The sequence below is a fragment of the Cydia fagiglandana genome, chromosome 2, assembly GCF_963556715.1.
Source record: "Cydia fagiglandana chromosome 2, ilCydFagi1.1, whole genome shotgun sequence".
Taxonomy (NCBI): Eukaryota; Metazoa; Arthropoda; class Insecta; order Lepidoptera; family Tortricidae; genus Cydia; species Cydia fagiglandana.
In genome coordinates this window covers 20,538,688-20,566,053 of record NC_085933.1, presented here as the reverse complement: position 1 = coordinate 20,566,053, position 27,366 = coordinate 20,538,688, and the positions used below count along the sequence as shown (strand labels likewise).

The 27,366-nt window shown below is 38.4% G+C and overlaps 1 protein-coding gene across 5 annotated transcripts in view; it reads left to right on the top strand.

Annotated features, from left to right (window-relative positions):
- Positions 1-27,366, top strand: part of LOC134678308 (myb-related protein B-like) — a 47,605-nt gene that overhangs the window by 15,175 nt on the left and 5,064 nt on the right. For 3 of the 5 annotated variants that reach the window (XM_063536853.1, XM_063536815.1, XM_063536823.1), the window contains 12 exons: positions 13,432-13,564; positions 13,929-14,078; positions 18,229-18,326; positions 18,729-18,863; positions 19,538-19,709; positions 21,499-21,689; positions 22,381-22,469; positions 22,884-23,035; positions 23,628-23,789; positions 24,500-24,612; positions 25,252-25,444; positions 26,796-27,035. In XM_063536853.1, coding sequence (XP_063392923.1) covers positions 13,432-13,564; positions 13,929-14,078; positions 18,229-18,326; positions 18,729-18,863; positions 19,538-19,709; positions 21,499-21,689; positions 22,381-22,469; positions 22,884-23,035; positions 23,628-23,789; positions 24,500-24,612; positions 25,252-25,444; positions 26,796-27,035 — 1,828 coding nt within the window. Of the gene's footprint in view, positions 1-10,781; positions 11,090-13,431; positions 13,565-13,928; positions 14,079-18,228; positions 18,327-18,728; positions 18,864-19,537; positions 19,710-21,498; positions 21,690-22,380; positions 22,470-22,883; positions 23,036-23,627; positions 23,790-24,499; positions 24,613-25,251; positions 25,445-26,795; positions 27,036-27,366 lie in introns of those variants that run through there. The other 2 variants (XM_063536844.1, XM_063536834.1) reach the window with 2 other exon arrangements.

The window sequence follows — 27,366 nt, the reverse complement described above, 5'->3', positions numbered from 1 at the left end:
ATGAAACATAGATTATACTGTTTTAAGGAAAGGTACCTACATTACATCGTAGGCACCATTATCATGCATGGGGGTTTTAAACAGTTATCAATACACCATGTTTCCACTGACATATGGCGATCGTGTTTGAAATCGATTTTATGGCCTTTGTTCCCTATTTTGTTACGTTTTGGATTATTAAAATTGAAAAGTTGATTCTGATGGGAGAATCACATGTCACTTTCGATGTACCTTGGTAGACTTTTGAATCATGAGAATTATAGACAGATGTCCAATTTTGTTGAATGGTAGTACTTAAGCCAATTTTGGATAGGAAGTATTTACAATGATATATGTAGCTGAAATAAAATGAATATTGCTTAAGTGCATACATTAAATGAAACCGTCGTATATAGTGATCCAAAAAACTAGAGCCTTTTAGCTCTTTTTTTAGGGCTCGCCTCATCTCTTAACGCCTAAAAAGGCTAAAAGCCTTTTCTATTTCGAGCTCTAAAAAAAGACCTAAAAGGCTCGAGTCTTTTGGATCACTAGTCGTATATTTGTCTGTAGTAAATCATGAGGTTACCAGAGCATGTAATCGGATGAATGATGTGAATGCAGCTAATTAAACGAATGTTAATTTCCAGTTAACCATCGTTTAAGTATCAGCTACCGTGACGGCCATATTGCACGTGAGTCATTTCACACCCGGATGGATAAGACATCAGGCGAGGGTGGGAACTGTGTCTGTTTACATTCCATGTTGTCAATTTATGAGTAAAACAGCAAAAAAGTATAAAATAAGTTTTTTTTAATTTGTGGTTAGACTGACAATTTTTCGGTCAGATAAACAAAACTATCGGATTTCTTAAGCTAGATATCCGAGCGCTCGTCACTATCCCAGAACATGTCACCTTTAAATTTTAGTCATTATCAATAGCGGTGACAGCGATGTGCCATCTATTGGGTATTAGCATGTCGAGCACTAGGAAGTTTACCCTAGTTCGGAGTCATAATATTAAACACACAAGTACTTTATACGCAGACAACTCAGTAAACTAGGTAAGGTCGAAATTCTGTTAAAATACTGAAATAATTTAACAAACTTATTCTACGTAGAATTAAATTAGAAAGCAATTAAGTATGTAAGATGCGAGACTCAACAAAACTAGTATTTTTTTTATAATTTCACTATAGTTCGTTTTTTTAGCATTAGAAAGAACTTGGAAGAAGGTAGGCGATCTTGACATGTTTTTTAATTGAAAAACATGTCTACGCCTCGGCTAGTCTGTGGCCATGAGTAAGCCCATTCATAATAAAAAAAAAACGCTTTTTAAAAATCAGTAACTATTACTTATGAAAGCAGGAGAATATAAATGATCATATTAGAGACATAATTGTTACATATTTGCAGTAACTTATTTTTAAAATGTGTTTTTCAATTAAAAGACACATCAAGATTGTTTACCTTATTTCTAATGCTAAAAAAACGAACTATAGTTTAATCACAAAGAAATTTGATATATGGTAATGCCTGCATCGAATTACCCAATCACGCGCGAACGAAATCAAAATACTGATTGTAATTTATTGCACTTATAATTAATGTAAGGGTATGTACCCTCGGACAGGTAACCATAGAACATTCCCACGTTAAGTTTGAAGGGGCTCGAAAGAGGGGCAAGTCATTGGTGCATGTCCTCCTGATCTTTTATTCCAAATTTGTACAGATGGGATGAGTCCGTGTTTTTTAGAAAATGCAGTTCCCATGCGACTTTGACCCCTCATAACAATGCATTGTGATCTAGATGTCTCGGAGATAAGATTGACAATAAGCTGATTAGAGTGGTTTAATTATAACTCTAACTGTTTGTAAAGATGTGAATCGGTAGATTATTTATGCAGAACTTGGGGCTTTAGACACGTGTATAGGTGCCCGAATGATGCGTATGGTTAGGTCTAGGTCACTAGGACTCTGTTATTTGTTTATTCTTGATATTAATTATTTAGCAGTAAGTATTACTTACATTACAAATGTTGAAAATTGTTCATTTAACGTTTTATAGGCTATCAAAAAGGCTTCCGAAGAGCCGAAAAGTAAACTTTCTAACTAAAATAACGTTTCAGGCGGATTTGACACTTTATCTCGAAGGTTATCTTCGTTCCATTCAATACTTTTTAATTTATCTTTTTACCAGACTGAAGTGTGTCTCACCATTATCTTTGTTTACTCCGAATATTTCACTGAATGCAAAGGTAGGTATAATAATTTCGCACACTTTCACATTACAATATAAACGTATTAAACTTTAATTAATTGTGCTCAAACCTGATTTTGACTGCAAACCCCTACTTTATATGAAGGGGTTGTATTGTTAAAGATTCACAGTAGTGCAATGCCCTTAAAATGGGTCATTTACACTTGGTTTTTGTGTAATAGCTTTTGTAGTGTTTGTTCTCTTAATTTCTTGTTATGCGTGAATATTAAATTAACAGCTACCCACCTGTATTTTACCCCTACGACATTTAATATTTAAGACAATTTATTATATTATAGAAAGTCAGAAGAACTTTGAACATGGCTCATAAATTAAACGAAAACCCTAACTACTCTCTTACGAATATTTTTTATTTTAAAACGCTCGAATCTTATTCTTTTGAGCTTATTTTAAAAACACATCTCTTTTGCTCATTGAAAGTTTAAAGTACAAATTAATAAACTAGATCTTTAGTCCATAAGCTTTGTATGTACACATAGTCATGGGCGCGCATCCCCCGGTGGCATTGCGCGGACGCAGCTGCTGGCAATCAACGCGGCTTTGTGCGTGGGGGGCAGATGGCGCTCCCGCCGACTTTGTTGTTGTAGATCGATAGAGTTAGGTCATTTGAGTTTTTGATAAGTGCAGTTTTGCGTTTATCAAAATTATTATCATATCTATGATAATAATTAAATATGTAAATAAATAAATATTATAGGATAATTATATCAAATTATCATGTAAAAACCAAATGAGTTCATCAGTTTACATAATGGTTCCTTGGAAGGATGCCTGATATACGCTGCTGAGACCGGTGACGTCATCTTTTTCAGACTAGTTTTAACTTAGGTACTATTGTAATAACATATTACCTTTACGAGTATAACACGGTGGATCACGAGTTTATCATGGAAAGCTGTCATATCAAAAATAAAACAATCCGTCCCAACAATGGGCCCGAGATTTGCCCAACAACATTGAAACTCCTAAATCACTACAGCATGACAAACAACCGCTAATCTTCCTTTGTTTAACTAAATCGAAAGCCCAATTAAAAACAAATAAAGCCATTAACTAACAAATCGAAATTCCCATAAGAAATGCTTTGCTTAATCAAATTTGCGATATCGGTGCGATCGGAGCAGTAAATTCGTCCATTGACACGCGTTAAAGGCCAGATGGTGCATCACCTGCCTGGACGCAGTGCCAGACTTTGCGGAACTCCTTTCGGGACCGCATTCCTTTTCAAAAACAAATTCCCGACACTACGCACGGTCATTGACTTTTATGCTCGATTTTTCAAGTTGTCACAGTGCATTTTAGGATTTTTAGGTAATAATGTGGCTTGGACATAAATCATTATGAAAAATCGACAAGTATTGTAAAAAAAAGTTGAGCGGATCTTGAGTGTTTTCCGGATTTAGGGAAACGAAATGCTCTTAAATAATAACCGGATAAAAGATGCACGACATTGATGGCACACGTGGGCTCTCCCGTAGGTATAATTCTACCCTAGTGAAGCTCTTAACGTAGAAGTAGAATCAAGAAAATCAAGAATTTAAAAATACATCCTGTTGAAGTACTTGATAAAGGAGGGGCAACCAAATATTGTACCCCTTCTTCGTTTTCACATGACTGAGTACCGTGATCACTTTTGTAACGCGATCGAGTCATGTGGGCTGAGGACCTACGACGAACATCAAAAATCTTAATTTCGTTATCTGCCTCTCTTTTGCTCGAATATACAAGATCGATAGAGAGGCAGATAACGATTTCTCGATGTTCGCTGTAGGCTCTCTGCCCTTTGCATGGAGCCACAAGCCCTCCCGCACCACCAGGCCCCTGTTTCACCAACGTGACAGGTGCGACGAATTGTAAAATCACTGTTGCTGACGTCACAGGCATCCATGGGCTACGGTTACCGCTTACCATCGGGCGGGCCGTATTCCTGTTTGCCACCATCATTGTATTATTAAAAAAAACTTTATGATATCGGAAAAAAACAGATATTTCTCTTGCTAAGTTTATGACAATTGTCACAAGAAACACTACAATTGTCACGAAATTCCGACATATAAGTCATTACCTGTCAAGAATTACCTACAATTCTTCTAAATCTTTGACAATTGTCAGAAACTTCGCAGGAGAAATATCTGTTTTTTCTGATATAATAAAGTTTTTTCTAAATAATACAATGATGGTGGCAAACAGGAATACGGCCCGCCCGATGGTAAGTGGTAATCGTAGCCCATGGATGCCTGTGACGTCAGCAACAGTGATTTTACAATTCGCCGCACCTGTCACCGATGTGAAATTGGGGCTTGATGGTAGTTACCAGTCCATTGGTGTGCTCTAGATTCCTCTACTAAACCTAAGTAGGTTAGAAGTATGATCCCCTACGACCGAATGCTTGTCCTAGCGCGTAATACCTATATTACCCACGGAATCTTGGATGGATAGGAATCTAATACTGTAGCATATGTCAACACTGTTCAGAACATTAAAGTTTAATTTCTAATATGTTGCTAATTTATTACTTTGACAAACGCTACATAGGTACGAAATATGCAGTTCCGAAGTAACAATGTAAGTACCTACTAAGTTTTGTGAACAGGAATTCGACTTCATAACTAAGGCAATTTAGACTAGACGTTTGGAACAATGACCTCATATAATAAACACAGGCTTCCTTTCAAGAGGCCCCTCGGACCCAAATGTATTTTACATAAGCTTCGTTTGTGCTATCAATGTGACTTCATTTGCCAACAAAAATGTCTTGAGATTCAAACTGTTCCAAGTTGATTCAAACAGAATGTTTGAGACTTATTTTGAGAACAACGGCAAGTACACAACACAAGCTATTTGCCATATTTTTTACGGTTTATGTGTTACATTTAGAACCGAATGTAACCTTTGATTAATACCTCGTCTAGAAGCCAGTCGCTTAAATCTCGAAGATGTTTTGTGAAACTCGATAGTACCTTTTTATGCAAGTATCTACTTTCGTTTTGATGCTTACATCTCAAAAGTGAAAAAAAAAAATAATACCCTTAAATAGCTTTCTTGTAGAAATAAAGGTAAACAGTCTTTGTTCATTAGCGCTTTCTCTAAACACCTTTCGGGCGCGTGCTGCCTTATAATTGTTAGACTATAATAAGGGGAGGAAGTAGAAAAAATATATACGGAGTTAAGAAATGTCAGACCAGGAGCGGGGGTGCTTTTGTGTTAGGTCGCAAGACATTAATCTTGAAGGGAGGCCAGGTGAATACCCTAAGACCTTTTCAATAAAAAATATCAATATCTAAATATTAAGAAAGCAATTTCTTTGCGTGCAATAACAAAGTGCAACTTGAAACATGTCCAGACAAGTCTATCGCAATGTTAATCACTTCTGTAGGGAACAGCTGCTGCTCGTGCCTAACGCTATGCACCCCACACATTGCTCCCTCACTAATGCCATCCATGCAAAAACCTACTATTAAAATGAGTCTTTGTTTCAGTAGCGACTAATAACTCTTAATTAAATGCTTCGCGTACCTACCAAATGTCGCGTAAAAGTAAGCTTTTATTTTTTATCAAATTGATGATAACTGAAACGATTTGGCAAAGAGCCGCTAAGTGTCCTAACAAGCAAAAAGTTCACACATGTCTTGTAAATGTGTCATCTTTTCGGAATAACGCCATATGGTGTTTCCTTGCCCCTAGTTAAGGCGGGGTATCTACGAGCAGGCAAATAAAATTTTATTTATTTATTTCGATTATATCGAGCCAATTTTTTGCCTTGGTTTTATTACGTAACTGCTTCTCCATGCCCCGCCTGATTTATACACTCCGAACAGCGCCCTCGTGGCTCTTCCCAGAGCATATCCGCAACTTTGACCAAACTTTGCGAAATGGTCTGGAAATCATTCTCAACGTCAGCTTGAATGATTCCCAGTGGTCTCAATCGTCGCTGCCCATCCGATATGGTGGTCTCGGGATTCGTCGAGCACACGATGTCGGACTAGTGGCATTCATAGCCTCTGCTCACGCTTCCATGGAACTTGTCACTCGAATCTTACCAGTAAACGGTGGCAGTGTCCGAATTCCTTTTTTGGAAGAAGCCTTTTATGAGTGGAAGGCTAGGTGCCCAAATGACGCGAGGCCTGAAAATTTGAAGCTCCAAAGATCCTGGGACGACATCCTTAGTAAGAAAACATACGATGACCTGCTCGAAGCGGCCGTGGATGTCGATGTGGCGCGTTTGAAAGCAGTGGCATTGCCTGAATCCGGAGCATGGCTGCACGCGCTACCATCACCACACTTGGGCACACTCCTTGATTCTGACTCCCTTCGCATAGGTGTGGCACTGCGACTGGGCAGTACCGTTTGCGAACCCCACCAGTGTGTGTGCGGGGCTGCAGTCCAACCAAACGGTCACCACGGACTAAGCTGCGTTCGTTGCGCCGGTAGATTCTCCAGACACCAGTGCATTAACGAAATTATTCGTCGTGCACTGGTGTCTGCGAATGTGCCTTGTGTCTTGGAGCCCCAAGGCTTAAACAGGACCGACGGAAAAAGACCAGACGGTCTGACGCTGATCCCTTGGGAGCGAGGACGCAGCCTAACTTGGGACGCGACGTGCGTAAGCACATTTGCCCCTTCCCACCTCAGCTGCACGGTACAAAAAGCTGGAGCTGCTGCTGAAAACGCCGCCAAACTGAAACGGGTCAAATACTCAAATCTGCAGCCAACCTTTGATTTCGTACCAGTAGCCTTAGAAACCAGCGGGCCTTGGTGTTCTGATGCTAAAAAGTTTATTAGAAAGTTAGGTCAACGCCTACGGGAGAAAAGCGGCGACCCCAGGTCCGGCGCATTTTTAATCCAGCGTATTTCGCTAGCCGTGCAGAGGGGAAACGCCAGCAGCGTGCTAGGTACATTTAGCCGGGTACCTATGGCCTAATAGCATATAATACCCTTAATTTTTATATTTACCTAGTTATAAGTTTGTAAATTTCTGTATCTATTTACATTTCATTTCAATATATATTTTATACAACAAAGTTTCCCCAAATAGGACATAAAATTAGGTGTCGTTAACTCAGTACAAATCGGCTGATCACTTTGTTTTAATTCATTCATAGCTTTCAATTTTGTTTTATTTTACGCTGACCCTCAAAGCTGAGCTAAATTTTGACTAACCTACCTATTATTATGCAATAATTACCCCAGTCCTTCCATAATAACTATTCTAGTGAAAAGTTTTGCACATGACTCAATTTCAGAGCTTCTTTTGTTCGCGTGAGAAATATTCTTTCAAATAATAGCTGGGCTTAATTCACTAGATTTGCTTTTCTATCCCCTTCAGTGGTTGTCTATTACTCTATTCTTTTTAGCCCTTTTATCTCACGTCGTGGTTGAAACCTGTTTCGTAGGTAACCCTCTATTTATTCTAAGCTTAGATAGAAGGGCTTTGGAATGTCTAGCTGCTGTATGCTTTTGCTAGTGGTTATTAATTTTTATTATTTATAATATGTCAACGTCAACTTTGTTAGCAGCCACATATTCGCATTAGTAGTAGTAGTATTTCAGTCTGCCGGTGCTTCTAAAAAGCTAAGGGAGGATAAATTTACATTATAAAGGGATGAATATCTGTCCTCCTTGGCCCTAAATACATTATACTCACCAACCGCATTGAATGACAGACAATAATTCGTTTAGATTTTAGACCTGTACTTGTTACAAATGCTGCTATTATTTGCAGCTAGGTACCTAATTAGTAATCCATTCAAATATTATAAGAACTCCCTCATTTTCTGACTCAAGGATGAGAGTAATTAACTCCGCTTGATCGATTCGGATACAATTACGCGAAAGACCACCAAGTAAACCACTTGACGTATTTTTTAAAGCTTTTCTCATGACACGGGTTGATTCCATCCGGTGTCCTATTACGTAGGACGAGGATATTTTCTGCCAATCACGATGTTCTTAAAGAAATGTTGACTTCAACGTCATCTCAATCTAGTAAGGATTTATTCATTTATGTTTCGTCAACAAGGCAACCCGTTAAATGAAATTAGAACCCAGCTATTTGTCTCGGTAGGTCCACTGTTCAAGTGTTCATTTGACTCCGTCTGAAGCCCTGGCGACTCAATGGCGCTGGAATTCTGTCGTGTAACTTGAGATTTGAGATACTTCTAGGAATTCGCATTGTAGCACGGGTATATAAAAAAAGGTGATTTTAATATATTACTGTTGTTCAAGGAAAAAATGATGTCTACCAAAACTAGTGCTTACCTAAATTAGTTGAGTCTTCTATAAATTTGTCGATAGTTTTATCTAATTTTAGAAACTTTGACGACAGTGGTCCTCATCCAGATCCAGACGATTAATGACATCACTCTAATTATATAGTTGCTAAACAAACACCGACACATGATTCCGTGACCCCATTCTTTCTCGCTAGCGCTCAGCTTATCAATAGTTACATGCGCGAGTCGATAATGCTGATAAATTCGTCTCGTTGAATAGTATTCGACTATATTTGTGAACTTTGGAGTTGCTAATAAAGAAAATAAAGGGGCACAAGACAGGAAGTACGCCCGATGCGTGAGTTAACACGCCGCTTCCTCAAGGAACCCCTTGTGGACATTTTTTTAATGTCAGTGCTTTGTCTAAGGAAATTGTCATTTGCCCTGCTTTATAAGGTTGGCCTGTAATTAGGGACAGACCTGTGATTTAAACAATCATAGGGTTGATTTTGTACTTATAGTATATGTCAACAATGTATGCCCTGAAATGTGAGACATCTGAGTGCGGACGACCTACCATCGAAGTTTATTTTGTTACTTCAGCGGATCGGGCTTGCACGCAGGTTTGCACGTAATTTTACTATAAATATGGTGCCTCATAAGCTGACTTGCACAGTATAAAAATAAATAAAAGATGTCCGTAGCGGTGGCCGGTCCATTATTAAAACTATTTCATTTGTAATCGGGCTTCAATCAAAAGCCCTTCAAAGATGGGAGATTGCTTGAAGACAGGTGGAAATGACGACAGGTAAACGACTGACTTCCTCCTTTTAATTAGATGCCATTTATGTACTTACAGTTAAAATAAATGCAGAACATATTTATACCTTATATGCCAGGTATGTCTCCTTATTGGGAATTAGCAAGAGCTCACGTTTTCATTAAGTGATTCAATTAAGCATGTCAATTTAGTATTATGATGATCTTGTTAACTATCAATTAGTTTCAGAGTTTATTGTATTAATGGAGTGCTTGTACATAGTTAAATTCACTAAAAATAAAAATATAAACACATTCAAATAATAATCATCTTATTGCATAAATCTACTGTTGTGAGCTTGTGACGCCGATTTTTATGTAATATTTTTTTCACTGTTATCCCTATAATCATTGAACTTACATTGCTAAACAATAATAAAAAAAACCGGAAAGTGCGAGTCGGACTTGCCCATCGAGGGTTCCGTGCTTTTTAGTATTTGTTATAGCGGCAAGATAAAATAGAGAAATACATAAATAATCTGTGAAAAGTTCAACGAAGTCTAAGTAATAGGGTCCCGTATTTGCCCTTTGGGTACGGAACCCTAATAAAACAGGAACTTAGATATCCATGTGAAAAAGCTTAGCTTATCAAGAGATCCGTCGGTATCTGACATTGCCCTGAAATTATTTGATTCATAGAAATATCTTATCATATGACAGGAAATGAAAAAAAAATACGATGTTCATTTAGGTAATGTAATATATTTACACAAGAAATTTGAATTAGCAATTATGTAACACTCGATGGAAAATGAAATATCTCTCTGTTTGTCGCATGTTTTATTTCTCTAATCGAAATACAATAGTATCTTTTTAAATCTAAATTAAAAATCATCTTACTTTCTAGCTCGGTTGAAACGGAACATGGAGTCCATGTTTTGATTCTATGTCAGCTGATTCTGTAAACATTTCCAGCTCATTCAGTCCCGTTATATCGACCGTCGATCGAAAGTTGCAAAAAGTTCCCGGTACAAAATTAGATTGGCATCCGTAGCACATGCGGTCCCGACCCTCGGTTTTTGCATTTTTTTGCGGTGGGCTTGCAAAATTTCCTACCCAGTGGGACTGAAGTTTTTGGTCGTCTTGAAATCCAAGCAATATGAAAATTTTAAGTTCATATAAAGCGTCAGTAAATATTAAACCGTATTGCATTCAGGTACCTATTACTAGACATACATACACATACACATGTTAATTTATGGGTATCGTTAATCGCTACTTTAATTTTGATACGGCTTAGACGCTGACCTATCCAATACAACAATGAAATCGATTTCTCTTTGTTCATTTTTCTATACCAGCTTACACCTGCCTAAATTTGCCTGTGTTGCGTCACACATTCTCACAGGGCGTTTGCCTCCGTCTCTTTCCTGCACGTCTTTAATTCTATCCTTGTCCTTTTCGTGGCATCCCTTCCAGGCACCTTTATTCCTGCATTCCCTTCACCCTTATTACGTGTTGCGTACGCGCCTGGTGTAGGTGTGTTAGTGAATATTACAGAACCATTATGGGAGTGTGGGAACAGGGACTTTAATTTGTTACTTCTTTAAAAACGTAGTGAGTCTTCGGCCGCGGGATGATGGTGTTCAGAGTTGTTTTGGCGGGAAATATTAGTTGATAGAACATGTATTTCTTGTTTGTTAAAAATGTGCGTTAATAGAAATGTTTGTTGATGGAACACTTTGCAGTTTGATGAAAATGTGTGTTTATTTGAAGCTGAGTGAATAATGGAGACCTATTTTGGATTTGTACGTAGTCGTCGTGTTTCTTCATGGATCCTTTTAATGTCATGTTATATGAGTAAGTTTTTATTTTTAAGTTTATACTAAGTACATATTGTGAATCTTCTTTTGTATTATCATACAGAAAAAGCTATAGGTTTTAAAAAGTTAAAATTAAATTGATGACTAGGTACTTCAATTTATATGAGGTGGGTAGACCGAAGTAGGAAAAATTCGTCTCCGTGCTATAATCTTAGCAAACCAGTTTGAGCCCATCAAGTATTCACAACACTGCTGAATGAGAATAAAAACACGTTTCGCTATCAGCTGATGGCAGACTCTTGGTATGCATAAATTTATCGTTCCAATGTTTTTTTTTGTATCACTCCATCCGGTTTTATTTTAATTTATCAAGAGTTATACTTTCATTAACTTAAAGTGAGGAATAAAATCCATTTCAGATAATACCTATTTAAAACTCAGGTACCATATCTTACCTCCTAAACATATCTCAGTTTGTGACTTGAATCGAGAGCATCAAGACTAAATCAAACCGTTTGATTTTCTACTTGATCTCATCGTGGGTCACTTTAAGGCAATCATCACATGCCATAATGACCTGTCGTTCCTGGTACTAAGAGATTTTTTCTCTTAAACAAGTAACTCAAAAGATTTGAACAGTTTTTTTCCAGATTTACTTCACATGAATACCACAATACTCCTCTCATTGAATTTTAAACTTTCAGTCCAAGCAATAAGGTTTACTATCTTTTGCAGTACAGATATAAAGAGCGGTTTCTTTTTTGCCGGAGGTACCTCCATGTCTGCGAATCGAAGAATGAACTGGCGCCAGTTTCTTAACGAAACCATATTGACTATTGATTTCGACCTTGGTTTCGTTTATACTTAAAATGGTATCACGTTTTAGTACTTTTGGCTTTATAAATATATTACATACTTATATACATATGTACCTAAAATAACAAGATTGTTAGGGAACTATACTCGTTCTATGTGTACATTTGTACAATAAACTCATGAGCATGTAGTTTTATTGTTATGTAGCCTACTCGTAGAGTTAGGCGCGATGACGCGAATCGCACGACTAAACCGATTTCCGATGTTTGACAGCTAAGTTTAATAAGTTAACCATGTTATAAATCGCATAGGCATTTTAGTATTATATTATCCAAGGCTGGCATTATATAGGTATGAACAAAAATAAAGGATTACGTCAACGAACGTGATGGCGTTCAGGACACAAACAGGATTCCGGTTGATATCAAAGATACACGTGTATCATTTATCTCTGGGCGATATTCATTTAAATGTCGCTGGGAACGAACATGTCATATGATATCATCCCTAGCCTCTAAAAACTAACAAAGTCTTTTTGATGTGTATAAATAGGTACAGGTATGATTCTGGCTATTTTTATGGTGTTCTGCATCGGTGGCCCTGCCGGCCTAGCCAAGGTTACAATCGCTATCGCTTCGACAACGAAAACCATTATGTGAATTATGTCTCTATCATGCACTCTTCCGTATTGATGATGATACGAAATTTTATGCTAAAATCAACTTCAGATGTTTTAAAGCAGGAAGCAGAGTTTTATAAGTTAGGTATCTAATCTATGTCAATGTTTAAGTAGTAAATTAGACATTGGCATAGCCATACTGATTTTAAAGGCGTACTACGCCCTCTCTTCAGTTACGATTTTGTGACATAAAACATGCGCTTTTTCCAAATAATATTAACTTATATTCCTTAAATGTGTTTAATGGCCAGGTAAACGCTAGCAGGTATTTGTCTTCAATCAATCTTGACATACCCTCATATGTTATATAAATACATGAATAATGCAGATTTGGTGCTCATTATTTTCTTGTTAGTTTAGCCACTTTTACTTTGCCAATCAACATATCCAGTACTATTTGTTTTTCTACTTAAGCTGTCCACAAAATATAGGTAATAAATACAGAAGTCTTACCCGTGCCACTGCGGAACCTCTTTGGTAGTTATAATTGGTCAAGCAGATCTTGTCAGTAGAAAAAGGGCGGCAAATTTGAAAAATGTAGGCGCGAAGGGATATCGTCTCATAGAAAATTTGAATTTCGTGCCTTTTTCTACTGACAAGATTTGCTTGACCATCTATATTTACAATTTTCCGTCTTTAGCAAGGGCTATAGTCAGACCGTAAAAAGTCTGCAGCGATTTTGATAGCCCACGCAGTGCAAGTGTCATTTTAAACGTCAAACTTCTACGAAATTATGACGTATAAATAACACTTACGCTGCGTGGGCTATCAAATCCGCTGCAGACTTTTATTTATTGGTGCGACTATACTAATTTTGTATTAAGATTGCTCAGAACTTTCTTTTTTTTTTCATACGATTTACGTAAATTTTCCATTGCCAACAGACGTAGCGGCTATGAGTCAGAGAGTAGCGAGTATTCAGAGGACTCGGCGGCGGCCTACGAGGATGTCACGACTACAACCAAAAGCTCTGGGCCGAGGAAGAATATCAACAGGGGCAGATGGACGAAGGAGGAGGTAAGGAGAAGCTTGAGAGAGAGAATATGATTGTAATATAAGTAGGTTTACTTAGTAATCATCGTTTACGGCGAGCTTGCTGTGATCCAATCGTTATATTATCGATGCTATATAGATACAGTCCAGCTGAAGCATCTTTTGTTTCTTAAAAATTCTCGTGTTGACAATAGATTCAGTGGTAGTCTTTTAATGCACTGGGCACCCATCTGCAGCGCAGCTACTACGCTTCCTTATGATATGACATACGTTCCAAATTTCACACCAAAACATTGACACTTTCTCAATGTTTACAATTTCACCTCGACAATTTCGTTACACAAATATTAACAGGATGGTGTCACTCAAACATAAACCCTATTTCCAGGACAAAAGGCTCAAGATGTACGTGAAGATGTATAACGAGAATTGGGAGCTGATCGCGTCGCAGTTCTCAGACAGGTCCGACGTTCAGTGCCAGCAGCGCTGGACGAAGGTCGTCAACCCCGAGCTAGTCAAGGGACCGTGGACTAAGGAGGTGAGATCTCACGTTTTCAAAGATTTGCCTGACTAGTCGGCACGGAAGAACTCTCGCTTCTACGCTAGTCAGGAACTGATTCCATGCCGCCAAGTCAGGAAAAGGCCTATGTTGCTTCCTTACTGCTGAACATGGACTCTGCTTCGCTTATAAGTTTTTAAAATGGTCGTTTTTAGCTTTCCCTGGCACTGGCTTCATGGAAAACGTATCTTAATAGGATATCTATTGAGGCATAAGTATAATCTAACTCCTGCTCAGTCGCCCAGGTATTTTGGAAAAATTGTAAGTGATGTAACGAAGTACTGCAGACTTACTGATTAAGATATAATGTGATACTCCTACTTGTTATTGCCACAAATAGCTGCCATCACTAGCATATTGCTATTTCATAATATACTTACGTGTATTCTCGTAACGAGTTATGCATAGTAAAACACATTCACATTTTATGAATGGACGTCCAGGCATCGATCGCCAATCTGTCTAAAAGCCGAGTAACATTTGTGACACGCATATCTCTCACTTTTGCCATTTAAAAAGCGACCATGTCACCACGGGCTAGAGATTCATTTTCAAGTTAAATTGAAACTGTGTGCAGTAATTGCGAAAGTTATCCGATACGCAGCAGGACGTATTACGAGTGACTCACAAGTTACCTACATGCAGGGAATATCTGCATAATTAAGCAGTGAACACCATCAGTTTAAGCCATTGTTATGAGTTGTCTTCATTCCATTTTAAACCTTACATAATGATCCATAAGGCTCTCTTTACCTTTATTTGGTTCATAGAATTTTACTAGTTTCCCTTGCGGGGTATAAAGTTAATACCATTGATTGTTTTGTAGAATTCACTTCGACTATTTCGCATGCAAATGGGTCCAGCCTTCCTCATTCCTTCGATAAGAGAATTATATGTATTTTGTTTTGCATGTTGATTTTCTGGTATTAGTCTTTTTGTATAGTTTAAATTTGAACACCAAAAAACTAGCAAGTAGCATTTTAAACGTTAGAGTACGCAAATAGATCGAGATTTAATGCTCGCTTAACTAAATTATCTTTCTTATCATGAATCGGATCAAAAAGTTTGGCCAAAGTCTCTGAAATCATAAATAACAACACTATTTGACTACTAAACGCGAGTGATGTAATATACATTCTTGACCTAAAGAACCATTAATTCGAGGAACGGCTGAATATAAATTATGGTCGAAACTCACGGATTATAATAATACCTAACCATTGTGATCCCTACCTAACACCTTATGAATGCAAATTATTCTTATGGAACTACTAACTTTTACGTCATAAGGTGAGATTTAGATTTATTAGACGAACGTGATAGTACGTGCAAGGCAGGCAAACCTGTCAGAAATTCCATTAATATTTACAGAAGGTCACTACCACGTGAATATGTCGTGGATATAAAATAAGTCTAAAGGGGTTTAAACATCCTACACCTGTAGCTATGTAAACTTATTTACTTTGTAATTCTCAAAATGTAACATAATAAAATAATAATTATGTTATTATAACAATGCTATCAAAAGAGAATAAGGATAGGGTATGTTACGTAGGATATAAACAAAATAAGTATAAAAAATACGAAATCTCGAGTCTTTGATAAAGTTAAAACGTTTGATAATATAGTGTTTGAAAAATCATGGATGAAATCGAAATTCATACTTTTTTGGACATTTTATTACGTATTTTAAACCTTAAACGGGTCCAGGACACTATAAATACTTATTCTCGTCCCAAAAGTGGTGGCGCGGTGGCCCCAAGAATTATTTCTGTGTAAAATACGCTCAAAGTTTATACACGGCTATATGACACAGCTGATATTCTGCCTATAAGTATTTATAATTGTTGAATGACGTCACCACAGGCGCAGCTTATCGGCTAGCTAGGCCCAAACCAGTCCGTCTCAATGAATTATTAACTCGCGTATTTAGACCATGACTCTGACCTCGACTCGGTCAAACGCTTTTTGTCTGTTTGTCTGTGACCACACGTGTTTGTTTGGTTAAAATTTTAAAGGTTGTTCTTTTTTTTAAGGACTTCATTTTTAAGTGGCATGACGGCGTGAGAGACGTTTGATGTCATCGGAAATGAAATGATTCACTTTGTTGATCTAAATTAGGAATACACTTTATTATTATTATTCCTTATGATTGTGGTTACAGATGTAGTTGTGGGCCAGGCATTTTGGAAAAAAGTATTTTACATAAAGGGATTGGCTTGAAAAATATTGGTCGTAACACCCGCTCGCTTTAGCCAAATGTGTAAGCGCGACAAATTGATAATTAAATTCAACGATTATTTAAATACCGAATTAGTTATTATCGCTCTTGGCTTTGATTTAAACGGCAAAAGTATGCCTGGAGATACTGGAGATTATTTAATCTGGAAATATAAAAAAAATCTGGAAACGATTTCCTGTTCTTTAACCACTTCATGTGTAATCATCGCCTCAATTTGTTATGCGTACTTACTCCGTTCATTATTACTTAGGTATTTCATTCAACACGCGTGGCTAAATAAAAATTAAAATAATTGCCGTTTTTAGGGTTCCGTACCCAAAGGGTAAAACGGGACCCTATTACTAAGACTTCGCTGTCCGTCCGTCCGTCCGTCCGTCCGTCCGTCCGTCCGTCCGTCTCTGTCTGTCACCAGGCTGTATCTCACGAACCGTGATAGCTAGACAGTTGAAATTTTCACAGATGATGTATTTCTGTTGCCGCTATAACAACAAATACTAAAAACAGAATAAAATAAAGATTTAAGTGGGGCTCCCATACAGCAAACGTGATTTTTGACCAAAGTTAAGCAACGTCGGGCGTGGTCAGTACTTGGATGGGTGACCGTTTTCTTTTTGCATTTTTTTCGTTTTTTTTTGCTTTATGGTACGGAACCCTACGTGCGCGAGTCCGACTCGCACTTGCCCGGTTTTTTTTGTCCCATTTATCGATACTTGAATAATTGCCCTAATTAAAGGCCTGTTCAAAAAACGATTCAATTCAATTAAAATCAACTGTCAGTTAAAGCTACGTCAGCGAGATTTTACGATTTCAGCTCGACTTTATTGTTATGAGAGCAAAGCCTGTTGAGATCATTTTGAACACCTCTCCCGCGGAGCTACTTGTGCTGCCTACTATACTTGTTTTTGTTGGTACCTCCTATTTTAAGTTTATTGCTATCACGCGATGGTATTTTCCATAAGAGAATTTAGCGCAAAAAGAGAAGTAGGTAAAACTTATTAAAAAAAAAACTTGAATTAAAATGGTCAAACAATTTGTCCAATCTCGTCAAAAATCTGGTATACTGTTACATAACATTCTTTTCATTTTAATGTAAGGGCTTTGAATTACGCACTTGGTATTTTTGTTCCGTATTCATATACTACGCCAATGTATATGACAATGTAATATTCATAACTAAGCTTGTCTGATTTAACTTAATCTAATTAGGTAATTACATATTTGCAGTCTGTAGTTTCCAGCACAAGTTTATCGTTTTTTTTTCCCGTATCAACTAGTTTGGTGGTTTATGGCGTTTAAAAAATATTAGGCAATTTTTATCTATTGATGTTTTCCAGTTATGGAATGATCGTAGGTATTTCTGATTACACATTTGTAACTTATCAATCATTAATTCCATGAAGTATTTTTTAGGAACTACATTTCATAGCATTCATAAAATCCGGAACTGAACTCTCGAAAGTAGACGACTCTAAACGTATACAAATTCGTATTTTTTACGCCACCCACGCAACCAGCTCACCTTGTGTAGTAACGAATTTTCGCACGCTTCCAATCAGATTGGTCATTCTTTTTTTGCCACCCATTGTATTGGATTGAGGATCCTTAAAGGATGAGAAGGCAACGTATGTCTTAGTTTTAATTGATGGGGTTTAAGTAGGTAGTCGACGATATTATCTGCTATCTTAAGTGACAGAGCAAAGATTATGATTAAGATTAAGCGAAGGGCACCCTTTTGAATATTAGCGTTAGATCTTCCGTTCCGTTTGCTGAGTTTTGGTAAATTTGTCCTTAAAATGTCGAATCACATTTTTATGTGCGTATCGTCCGCTTTTAGCGTCAAAAGTAATTATACTAAAAGCTTAACGTTCTTATTTTTTGTTTTTACAGGAAGATGAAAAGGTCGTAGAATTAGTCCAAAAATATGGTCCTAAGAAGTGGACAGTTATCGCGCGACACCTCAAGGGCAGAATAGGAAAACAATGCAGGTAAATATAATAAATTTTGCGTAGAATAATACCTACAAAATGATAGAAGAGCATAATAATTACAATAAATTGGAATACCTTACATCGACATTACGAGTAACACTGTTTATTTCAATAAATTAAGAACGAATTTAACCTTCGCATATTTAAAACACTGTGCAGCATAATCTGGCGTCAAATTCTTTTACCATTATAAATACGGCCTACAAACAGTCTGTCACTGTTCAAGTGTTCGCTATATTTTATTGTATGGGAATGTTCATAGTATTCTGTTGGGTCACGTTGATCAGTCTGTTAAGTGTGGTTAGTGCAACTGGCCCTTAGTTCACTAGACTTAACGATAATCCACTCCAAACCCCCTTCCTGATTACATTTAATAACCGAATAGTGGTGTTATTTCAGAGAGCGATGGCACAACCACTTGAACCCTTCTATAAAGAAGACCGCGTGGACGGAGCACGAAGACCGCGTCATATACCAGGCGCACAAGCAGCTAGGGAACCAATGGGCTAAGATTGCCAAACTACTGCCGGGCAGGTGAGAACACAACATTGTCTGACATCCAGTCCTCATGCAATAGATCGTCCAACGAGAACATAAGATTAACAATCTTGTCCAAGGCAATTTGTCGGTCCCAGCTTCTGGAAAGGGGGTCATATAAGTCGAGGATAATATGGATTTTTATGGCGGCGGGCAGAACAACCTAAAATAAATAAATTAAAATACCTAGGACAATATCTACAAGCCTACATAATTATATAACCATTCGAAAAATCTATATCACTATAGTTTAGTCGTGCAAAGCTTCTCTACCCTGGTTTTGCAACTACTATGGTATTTTTATGACTGAACACACTAAGCATATATTATAATGGCGTTGTTCATAAACGCGTTACTCGCTTGAATTAACTATGGATTGTTTGTCTTTATCTGTCATTATGAATTATGTATTTGTAAGAAAGAGATAAAATATAACTTTACGTAACACGTAAAACTTAAGACAAACCACGGGCGTTAATTCGTAAAGCCCCAGATCGCATATTTATGGCTCTCACTTTCGGTTCGGGCCTCCGATCTGGAGCATTTATGAATTCACCTCTAGGTATGTAATGTACTATAACTAAACCAGGCCTGTAAAGTTTTATGAATAAGGGTGTAAGACGTCAATACATATAATACACACATATAATCACAACAATGTTAACTTCCAGAACGGACAATGCAATAAAGAACCACTGGAACTCGACGATGCGGCGGAAGTTCGAGCCGGAGCTGCTGGACAGCTTCGAGAGTCTGCGCCGGCGGGGGCGGGTAAAGCGCGATCCTAACCCATACACTGACCAAAGTGATACACTGCAGGCGGTGCAGGTCGCATATAACGATGTTAGTCGCTTTTTATGTTTTCCGTTTCTTGGTTATGACATTTTGGTGAAGTTAATTCTTAAGGGCCACTTGAACCATTCTCTTACCCGGGGTTAACTGGTTAAACTTGGAGTTACCATTGTTACCAGTACAATTTGACACTAGGTTAACGGTTTAACCGCTTAATCCCGGTTTAGTGAGTTGGTACAAGTGGCGCTAAGGTGCGTCCTGATCTGATCACTTATGAATTTTCTCAAATGATTTTTACGCCTAAGACCCTGATGTATAATGTAATATGTTTTGGTAATGTTGGACGATCGACCAGCTCAATGAAGGCGAGCGCTCATATTATGACATACATTTGAACCTTAAAACCACCACTATACAGTCGCTTTTTAAACGACATTGGTGCTTTGCCACGCGCTCAACACGGGAGCCTGCACAAAAGAAACAACTATATTATATATAAAAGTTGTGAATAATGAAGAATTGAATTAAATACATTTTAAGAAAATAATTACTCAAATAAACATGTCAAAATTGAACTAGAACCAATATTTTTGTGTTGTCTATTCGTATATGTTATTAAGTTTCTTCCAAAATGTCATATCAATAAACTCTGTTTTTATATCCCAGATATACAAGTGGCAGTTCAGTTGCCCCAATTTGTCATTTTATACAAAATTGGTACAAAAGTAGTCGCTTTAGTATCAGGGGTATAAACAGAGCTTAGAAGGTTAATATTGTTTGTGTATTTTATTTCCTCCAGCAAAATAGTAAAAAAAATACACAATCAAAATTTACCTTTTATTTCTTTTTCTTTGCTTTCATTATCTTAATCTTCATTTCAACTTTTGGTGTTGTGTTCTCATTATTAGTGCTCTGATCCATAACTTTGCTTTATTCTGCCATGTCTGGATAATGCCAAAATGCCTATATATTATCAATATTCTCATATTTATCATTCTTTATGTTGTCACTAACTTTTTCTAACACAGGACTTTTTATGAAAGATTTTGCATAAATGTATTTGTAGCATTTGATATTTATTTAAAAACACATGGTTATAGCTTGAAATGTAACAGTTGTATTACAAATCTATGTTACTAATAGTAATATTATCAAAGAATGTTGCATTCCTGAATTAAACAATATGTAACTAACTTTTTCTACATTCTTTGCATTCTTGTAATGGTCTAAGATGTTAGGAAGACAGAATAATTGCTTCTAGATAAACACTTTAGCTGTCTCCTTTAAATCATGGATAGTTTTTTTACAACAAAAAATCACGTTATAACATACCTATTCATTCGACTTTCATTTGTTTGTGTCATGATGCTTGTTGTTTTTTTTAATTTATGTGTTTGCTTCATTGTTTTTCTTTTCTATCCATAAATAACTTTCGGATTCAAACTTACTTCATCATCATTATTTAATTAATAAGCTATTGGGTGAAATAAAAGTGTATTACCTTGGTCACATATTTTTAACGTTTAATTAGGAATATGTAGTTATCATTAATGTGGATTGATTTTATAATGAACACATTAGGCAATGGTATATTATACTTACTCAATATCAAACAAAATCAAATTCAAATGAACGTTATTAAATATTTATCATTCAAATTCATCACTTAAAAGTCAATTCTACCTGCCAACATAAGGAAACAACTCAAAATTAACATTCGATTACTTTGCCTTACATGTGGACAAAACGCAACTTATTCATTTTTGAACAATCAAGAGAGAATTTAGATTCCTGAGAGTTGCGGACTTAATGTAGTTGTAATAATAATGCATGTTTGAAGGACTGGGACTCATTCAACGACTCGAGCCAAAGCGGCTCAAGCCAGCCGGCGTCCAAGCAAGTGATGCGGTTCCGACAGCTGTTGAAAGATCAGCTCAGCAACATCCAGCAACAGACGATGGTGCGGGTCAAGTCGCCCGACCGCGGGAACCTGGTCGCGGCCGACGTGGAGATCTGCGAATCGCCGTTCAAGTAAGTTTCTCGCTATCTTTATGTCTAGTCGCTGTTAAAGAGTTCGCCAGCGCAGTACTCGTTAAACTGTCACCATCACCATCTTAACGTGGCACGGGAAAAGTGGCTCAAGCCAGCCGGCGTCCAAGCAAGTGATGCGGTTCCGACAGCTGTTGAAGGGTCAGCTCAGCAACATCCAGCAACAGACGATGGTGCGGGTCAAGTCGCCCGACCGCGGGAACCTCGTCGCGGCTGACGTGGAGATCTGCGAATCGCCGTTCAAGTGTTTAACCATCATGGAACAATTCACACAACAACACGTAGAGACCCTTTTGACATTTTAATGAGATGTAAGGGGTACACCGAGCGGATGCTGCCCTTGACCGTCTCATCATGGGCGATTTTAATCTAAGTTTATTTTTATAACTTGTAATGTACTGTCTGTATAATTTGCATATAGTGTATATTCTTGTTGATCCGAAAGTTATGGAATGAGATGTAAGAAAAGTACTTACAGCGTTACAGTTAGTTATGGAATGGACTGAGTTTAAGATTTGAAGTGAAATTTTTATACGATAATATTAAGTTTGCTTGATAGACAATCAAATACGAAGTACCAAAAGGTACTATTAGAACAAAAAATAATATTTTGTACTAATAACAATGTAATAGTTTTCGAAAAAAAATCGCTAACAAAGCAATTTACTTTCAGATTCATCAACCTGGAAACGTTGCCCACGGATTCACCTCTCAAAAACTACCTTTCTAACGCATCTGGTACTTCTAACAAGGATAACGTCGGTGAGTTGTTACACGGTATATTAGACGTTAAAAATACGGTTTATTAGAAATGTTAGAATCATTAAATAATATAGATACACAGTGGCTAAAAAAATAACTGCATTCCCGTTGCCAGGGAAGGTTTTGGGATTATACTGAGCAACTTTGACTATGGCTATGGGACCAACCCCGAAATAGCAAACAGATCAGATCAGACAGATCTCGAGCGAATTTTCGAGATTCAATCTCGTCAGCATGAAATCTCGATTTTTGTAATTTTGACTGAGATCTGTGCGCGCCGTTGGCCGCTACAAAGCGAATAAAACGTGATATGGGCTACAAGCGTAGCGCGCTGGTAATGAATGTGTTAAGCAAGCAAGAAAAGACTCAAGATTGTCTGTATATATCATATATTAATAATTGTATAAATTCCAGTAACATACGCCGTTCAACCCGACTCGACGCGGGAGATCGTGGTGCCGTCGTCCGTGTATATGAGCCCCAAGAAGTCCTCGGTCACCAGCAGCCCGCCGCCCATCCTCCGCCGGAGGAACAAGAAGACCAACACGATCACGCCTAACCATAACGTGAGTTCATGTATTGTATCGTGTCATTCATTTTAAATGTGGGTCACTTGTAAACGCGGGTTCCACGCGGGAGATCGTGGTGCCGTCGTCCGTGTACATGAGCCCCAAGAAGTCCTTGGTCACCAGCAGCCCGTCGCCCATCCTCCGCCAGGGGACCAAGAAGACCAACACGATCACGCCTAACCGCAGCTTCTGCAGCTTATTGTACTTAGCTCAATTTTACAGACTTACATTGTTGGTGAAGCTGATAATGCGTCATACTCGTCCCAACTGATGATTTAGAACTACGTTAACTATAATTATCTTTGTGTTTATTTGCGCGTCACACGCGGAAAAATAAAACAAAAATCTGATCTTTTTCCGTAGGTTTAGGATACAAGGAAAGGATTAAATTGTATCTGATATCGCTCAAGACTTTCCCTAACGTAGGTTCGTGCTTAACTTAAATATTGGACATTTGTATAACTAAAGTGTACTTAACTATTGCGTATAGAAAAGATAAATTAAATTAGTCCCTAAATGTGTGCTCTATTACGCTATTGCGACATATTTATTTCTTGCAGCTCTTATCTATAAACTTTTTACCTTCCAGGCCTGGTCAGAGACCATAAACAAAGCGATGGAGACGACCGGAGCGACGCCAATCAAGGCGCTGCCGTTCAGTCCGTCTCAGTTCCTCAACTCGCCCGCCGCGCTCTCTTTCCCTCCGTTTGAAGCCACGCCCTCCTCGCTCTCGCAGCAGCTGCATACTAAGGTTAGATACGATTTCTTTTATTGGAAAAAGTTTTGATACACTTTAATTTCGATTTCGATGAACAACCAAAAGTAGTAATTCAGTAGGTATGATAAAATACAGATAGCGTTTGGTGTTATCATTGCTAGGCCCCCCGTTGCTGTAAAGATTCGATTTGTAACTTTGCAGCCATGCTCTCGGTCTTATTATTTTTAGTGATGAGTTGCCTTAGCAGCGCTTTGCAAATGAGTCGCTCAAAAGTATCAATACAATCTGTTTAAGAAATACTATATTGTATTAGTACCAAAACTCCTACCAGGCGTTTGTTATTACAGCGATTATTATTACGACGATATTATTGTTATTACGACGTGGTATAAAAAAAATTTCAGCATTTCCTTCCCTTTCTCTAGTCTTTCTTCTTGTTCTTTGATGACCGCGCGGTCTGGCCTTGTGGGTAGTGACCTGTGGAGCCGATGGTCCTGGGTTCGAATCCTAGTAAGGGCATTTATTTGTGTGATGACACAAATATTTGTTCCTGGTTGTTTTCTATGTATATAAATATTTATATTTTATATAATTTATATATATCGTTGTCTGAAGTACCCACAACACAAGCCTTCTTGAGCTTACTGTGGGACTTATTCAATCTGTGTAGGAATGTCCTATAGTATTTATTTATTTGACCTTTCTAGAAAGAATTGTTTGTAATGAGCAGTATTATGTTTCAGGATTGGGGTCCACTGGCGAGTCCCTTGCTACACACGCCCACGCCCGCGCTGGGCTGCAGCCCCAACCTCACGCCCATCAACAGCCACAGCAAGCACAGGAGTAACACACCCAAGTAAGTGCTATCATGGATGTAGCTTTAGTAATCTCGCATTTTAGAATAATTCTTTAGACAGTTATTTTAATTAAAAAGGGTCTTAAAGAGCCTGACCTTGTTGAGTTGCCAGCTATACCATAAAATTACTTTGTGAAACTGTGTATGTATGCAAAATTTGCTCAGTCGGACACCGGGGAGTGGGTCAAATTAACTCACAATATTTAATTACAGGCACTGGGATAGATGAAACTGAACAAATCAAATAAAAATTGCTATAATAAATATTATTTAGGATAGCACCATGCAACAGCGTTCTATCGAATTTAATTTAACATGTTATCAGTATCAGTAATTGATCAAAAATTGTGTTACCTACTCGTTGACGAATGGTTTAATATAAAGGATCCTATTGATACATGAATACTATTATATTTTAAACTAATCACTACACCTTATAAAACAAAGTCCTTTGTCGCGTCTGTCTGTTTTGTGTGTTTGTATATTGACGATAAATTCAAAAACTACTGAATGGATTTTAAATTTTCATGCAATTTTCACATATCAATAGAGTGATTGTTGAGGAAGGTTTAGGTGTATAATTTCTTAACCCGTGCAAAGCTCGCTAGTATCTAAAAATACTTCTTTATTAATTTTCAGAACTCCAACTCCCTTCAAAATTGCGATGGCGGAGATTGGCAAGAAATCTGGTATAAACTACGAGCCGTCAAGTCCGGGTGTTCTCGTGAAGGACATCACTGAGATTATCGAACGGGAGGAGTCCGACAGCACGGTGCAGCTCAATGACTCTATGCTGTCGTCCACGGCTGATCAAGACGGGACCGCTGTTCAGGTATAAATGATTAAATTGCTTTTTCTCAAAAATGGACGGCAAACTCGACTTTGCCGTCTAAAAAATAGGTCGCGAAGCGCGTAGTTTATGGTCAGTCAAAAATTTAAAAGTTAAAAACATTGCAGTCTCGATTTTGGGACTGCAATGTTGCATACAAATTCCATTATTTGTAGAGTTCCAAACTTTTTAAAATTTGAAATGCCATATCAAATGAAGGCACAGGCCCATTAAACAGCCAAACAGATGATTAGTACTGCGACTATGTATTTAGCTGTCTCAAATAGGTTGGCGTATTTTCGGCAGAAAAATACACTTCTATTTTTTTATTAAAAAAATAAAAAGGCGGCAAGGGCTTGTTTCTGTGAAAATGTATACGTAAAGAACGTTGCTTTTGTAAAATATTTCTATGATATTTATATTTATTGCACCATTTTCGGGAAAAGCACTATATATGACTCGGCTGGAAGGCTACTTGCTGGCTTCGGATTCAATTAAACGGACTCCCAAGGTCGTCCGTTTAAAACGAATCCTCAGCCTGCAAGTAGCTACTTCCGAGCCTCGACAATAATGTACTATTTTTTTTCTTAATCTAAAGCCAAACTACTGCTCGTGAGCCGCATGCTGCTCTTTGGAGGTACCATTGCGGCCTTTAAGCGCCCGAAAAAATTAACAATTTGTGTTCTAAGACCATTAAAAACATCATTCGCGGGTTTTGGAGAGAAGTAGAACTGTTGATTGGCTTTTCAAATGTTTACCGACTTTTTCGACTCTTGAGGCATAAGTGTAAAGCTCGGTTTTCCTAGGATAGCGAATACGGCAAAATATGGATGTCGTAGTATTTTCTACGGAGACGGCCGCTATATGACGGCACCGCTATCCTAGGAAACCAGAGCACAAGGCTTCGAAGCGGAACGGTGCGTTCGGCGGGGCATGCAGCGTGGCGTCGGGCTCACCAGTGATATGAGCAGCGTGCACTAAAGCCGCTCCTATACGTTTGCATTTGTTTAACATGCCGCCACACGCTATGCCCCGCTGTACGCCCAACTCGAGCGTCCATTCAGGCCTCACTACAGACAAGATATTCTCCAGACTGAGCATAGGAGCTCTACCCCCTCTGCCACAATATACGGTAGTTCTACTCCATTTTCGAGTCGAAAGTGTCTTTGTGTGGACGTTCGTGTCTTTGAACGGACCATTCACGGTGAGCGTGGTCCCACCACGCTCACCTCGTCCCCCGCACCCCAGTATTTTTGGCAGCATCGGTTTCATGAAATAATTGCTCTAAACTCCGTCTAGAGGATTCCTAGTGTATGGGCCGTACTAATGTGTAAACATCCCGTCCGTTATCCAGGTGAACGATTCCGGCATCGGCAGCCTGAAGCGGCGCGCGTCCGAGCAGGGCAAGGAGAACCAGCCGCGCGCGCTCACCGTGACGGCGGGCCCGGGCGGGGGCGGCGGCGGCTCGGGGGGCGCGGGCGCGGGGCACAAGCGCGCGCGCAAGGCGCTGGCGCACGCGCACGCCTGGGGCGCCGCCACCTCCACGCCCACCGCCGCCCGGGTGCCCGACGTCGCCTTCATCGTCGAGACGCCGGTCAGTGTCCCGCCCTCTACTGACGACCGACCGTATAACGATGTCGCTGGGTCGACCGTTTATCTCAGCCGGCATGTAAACAAGTTGCGCGGTGATTTTCTCGTAGAAAGTAGCGGGCTTTGACACTAAATAGTACTGGTATATTAAATTTTTACGTAACAATGCACATAAATTACGGCGAACTGAAAAATCGCATGGACACATTAAGATGAAATTAATTTATAACGTGGGCTGAGCCTTCGACTGGTCCGTATCAGATCATAATAACTTCTTACCAACCGCCCTCAGTTAAACGGTAGGCATAGACCTAATGTAAATTTGACTCTTCGAT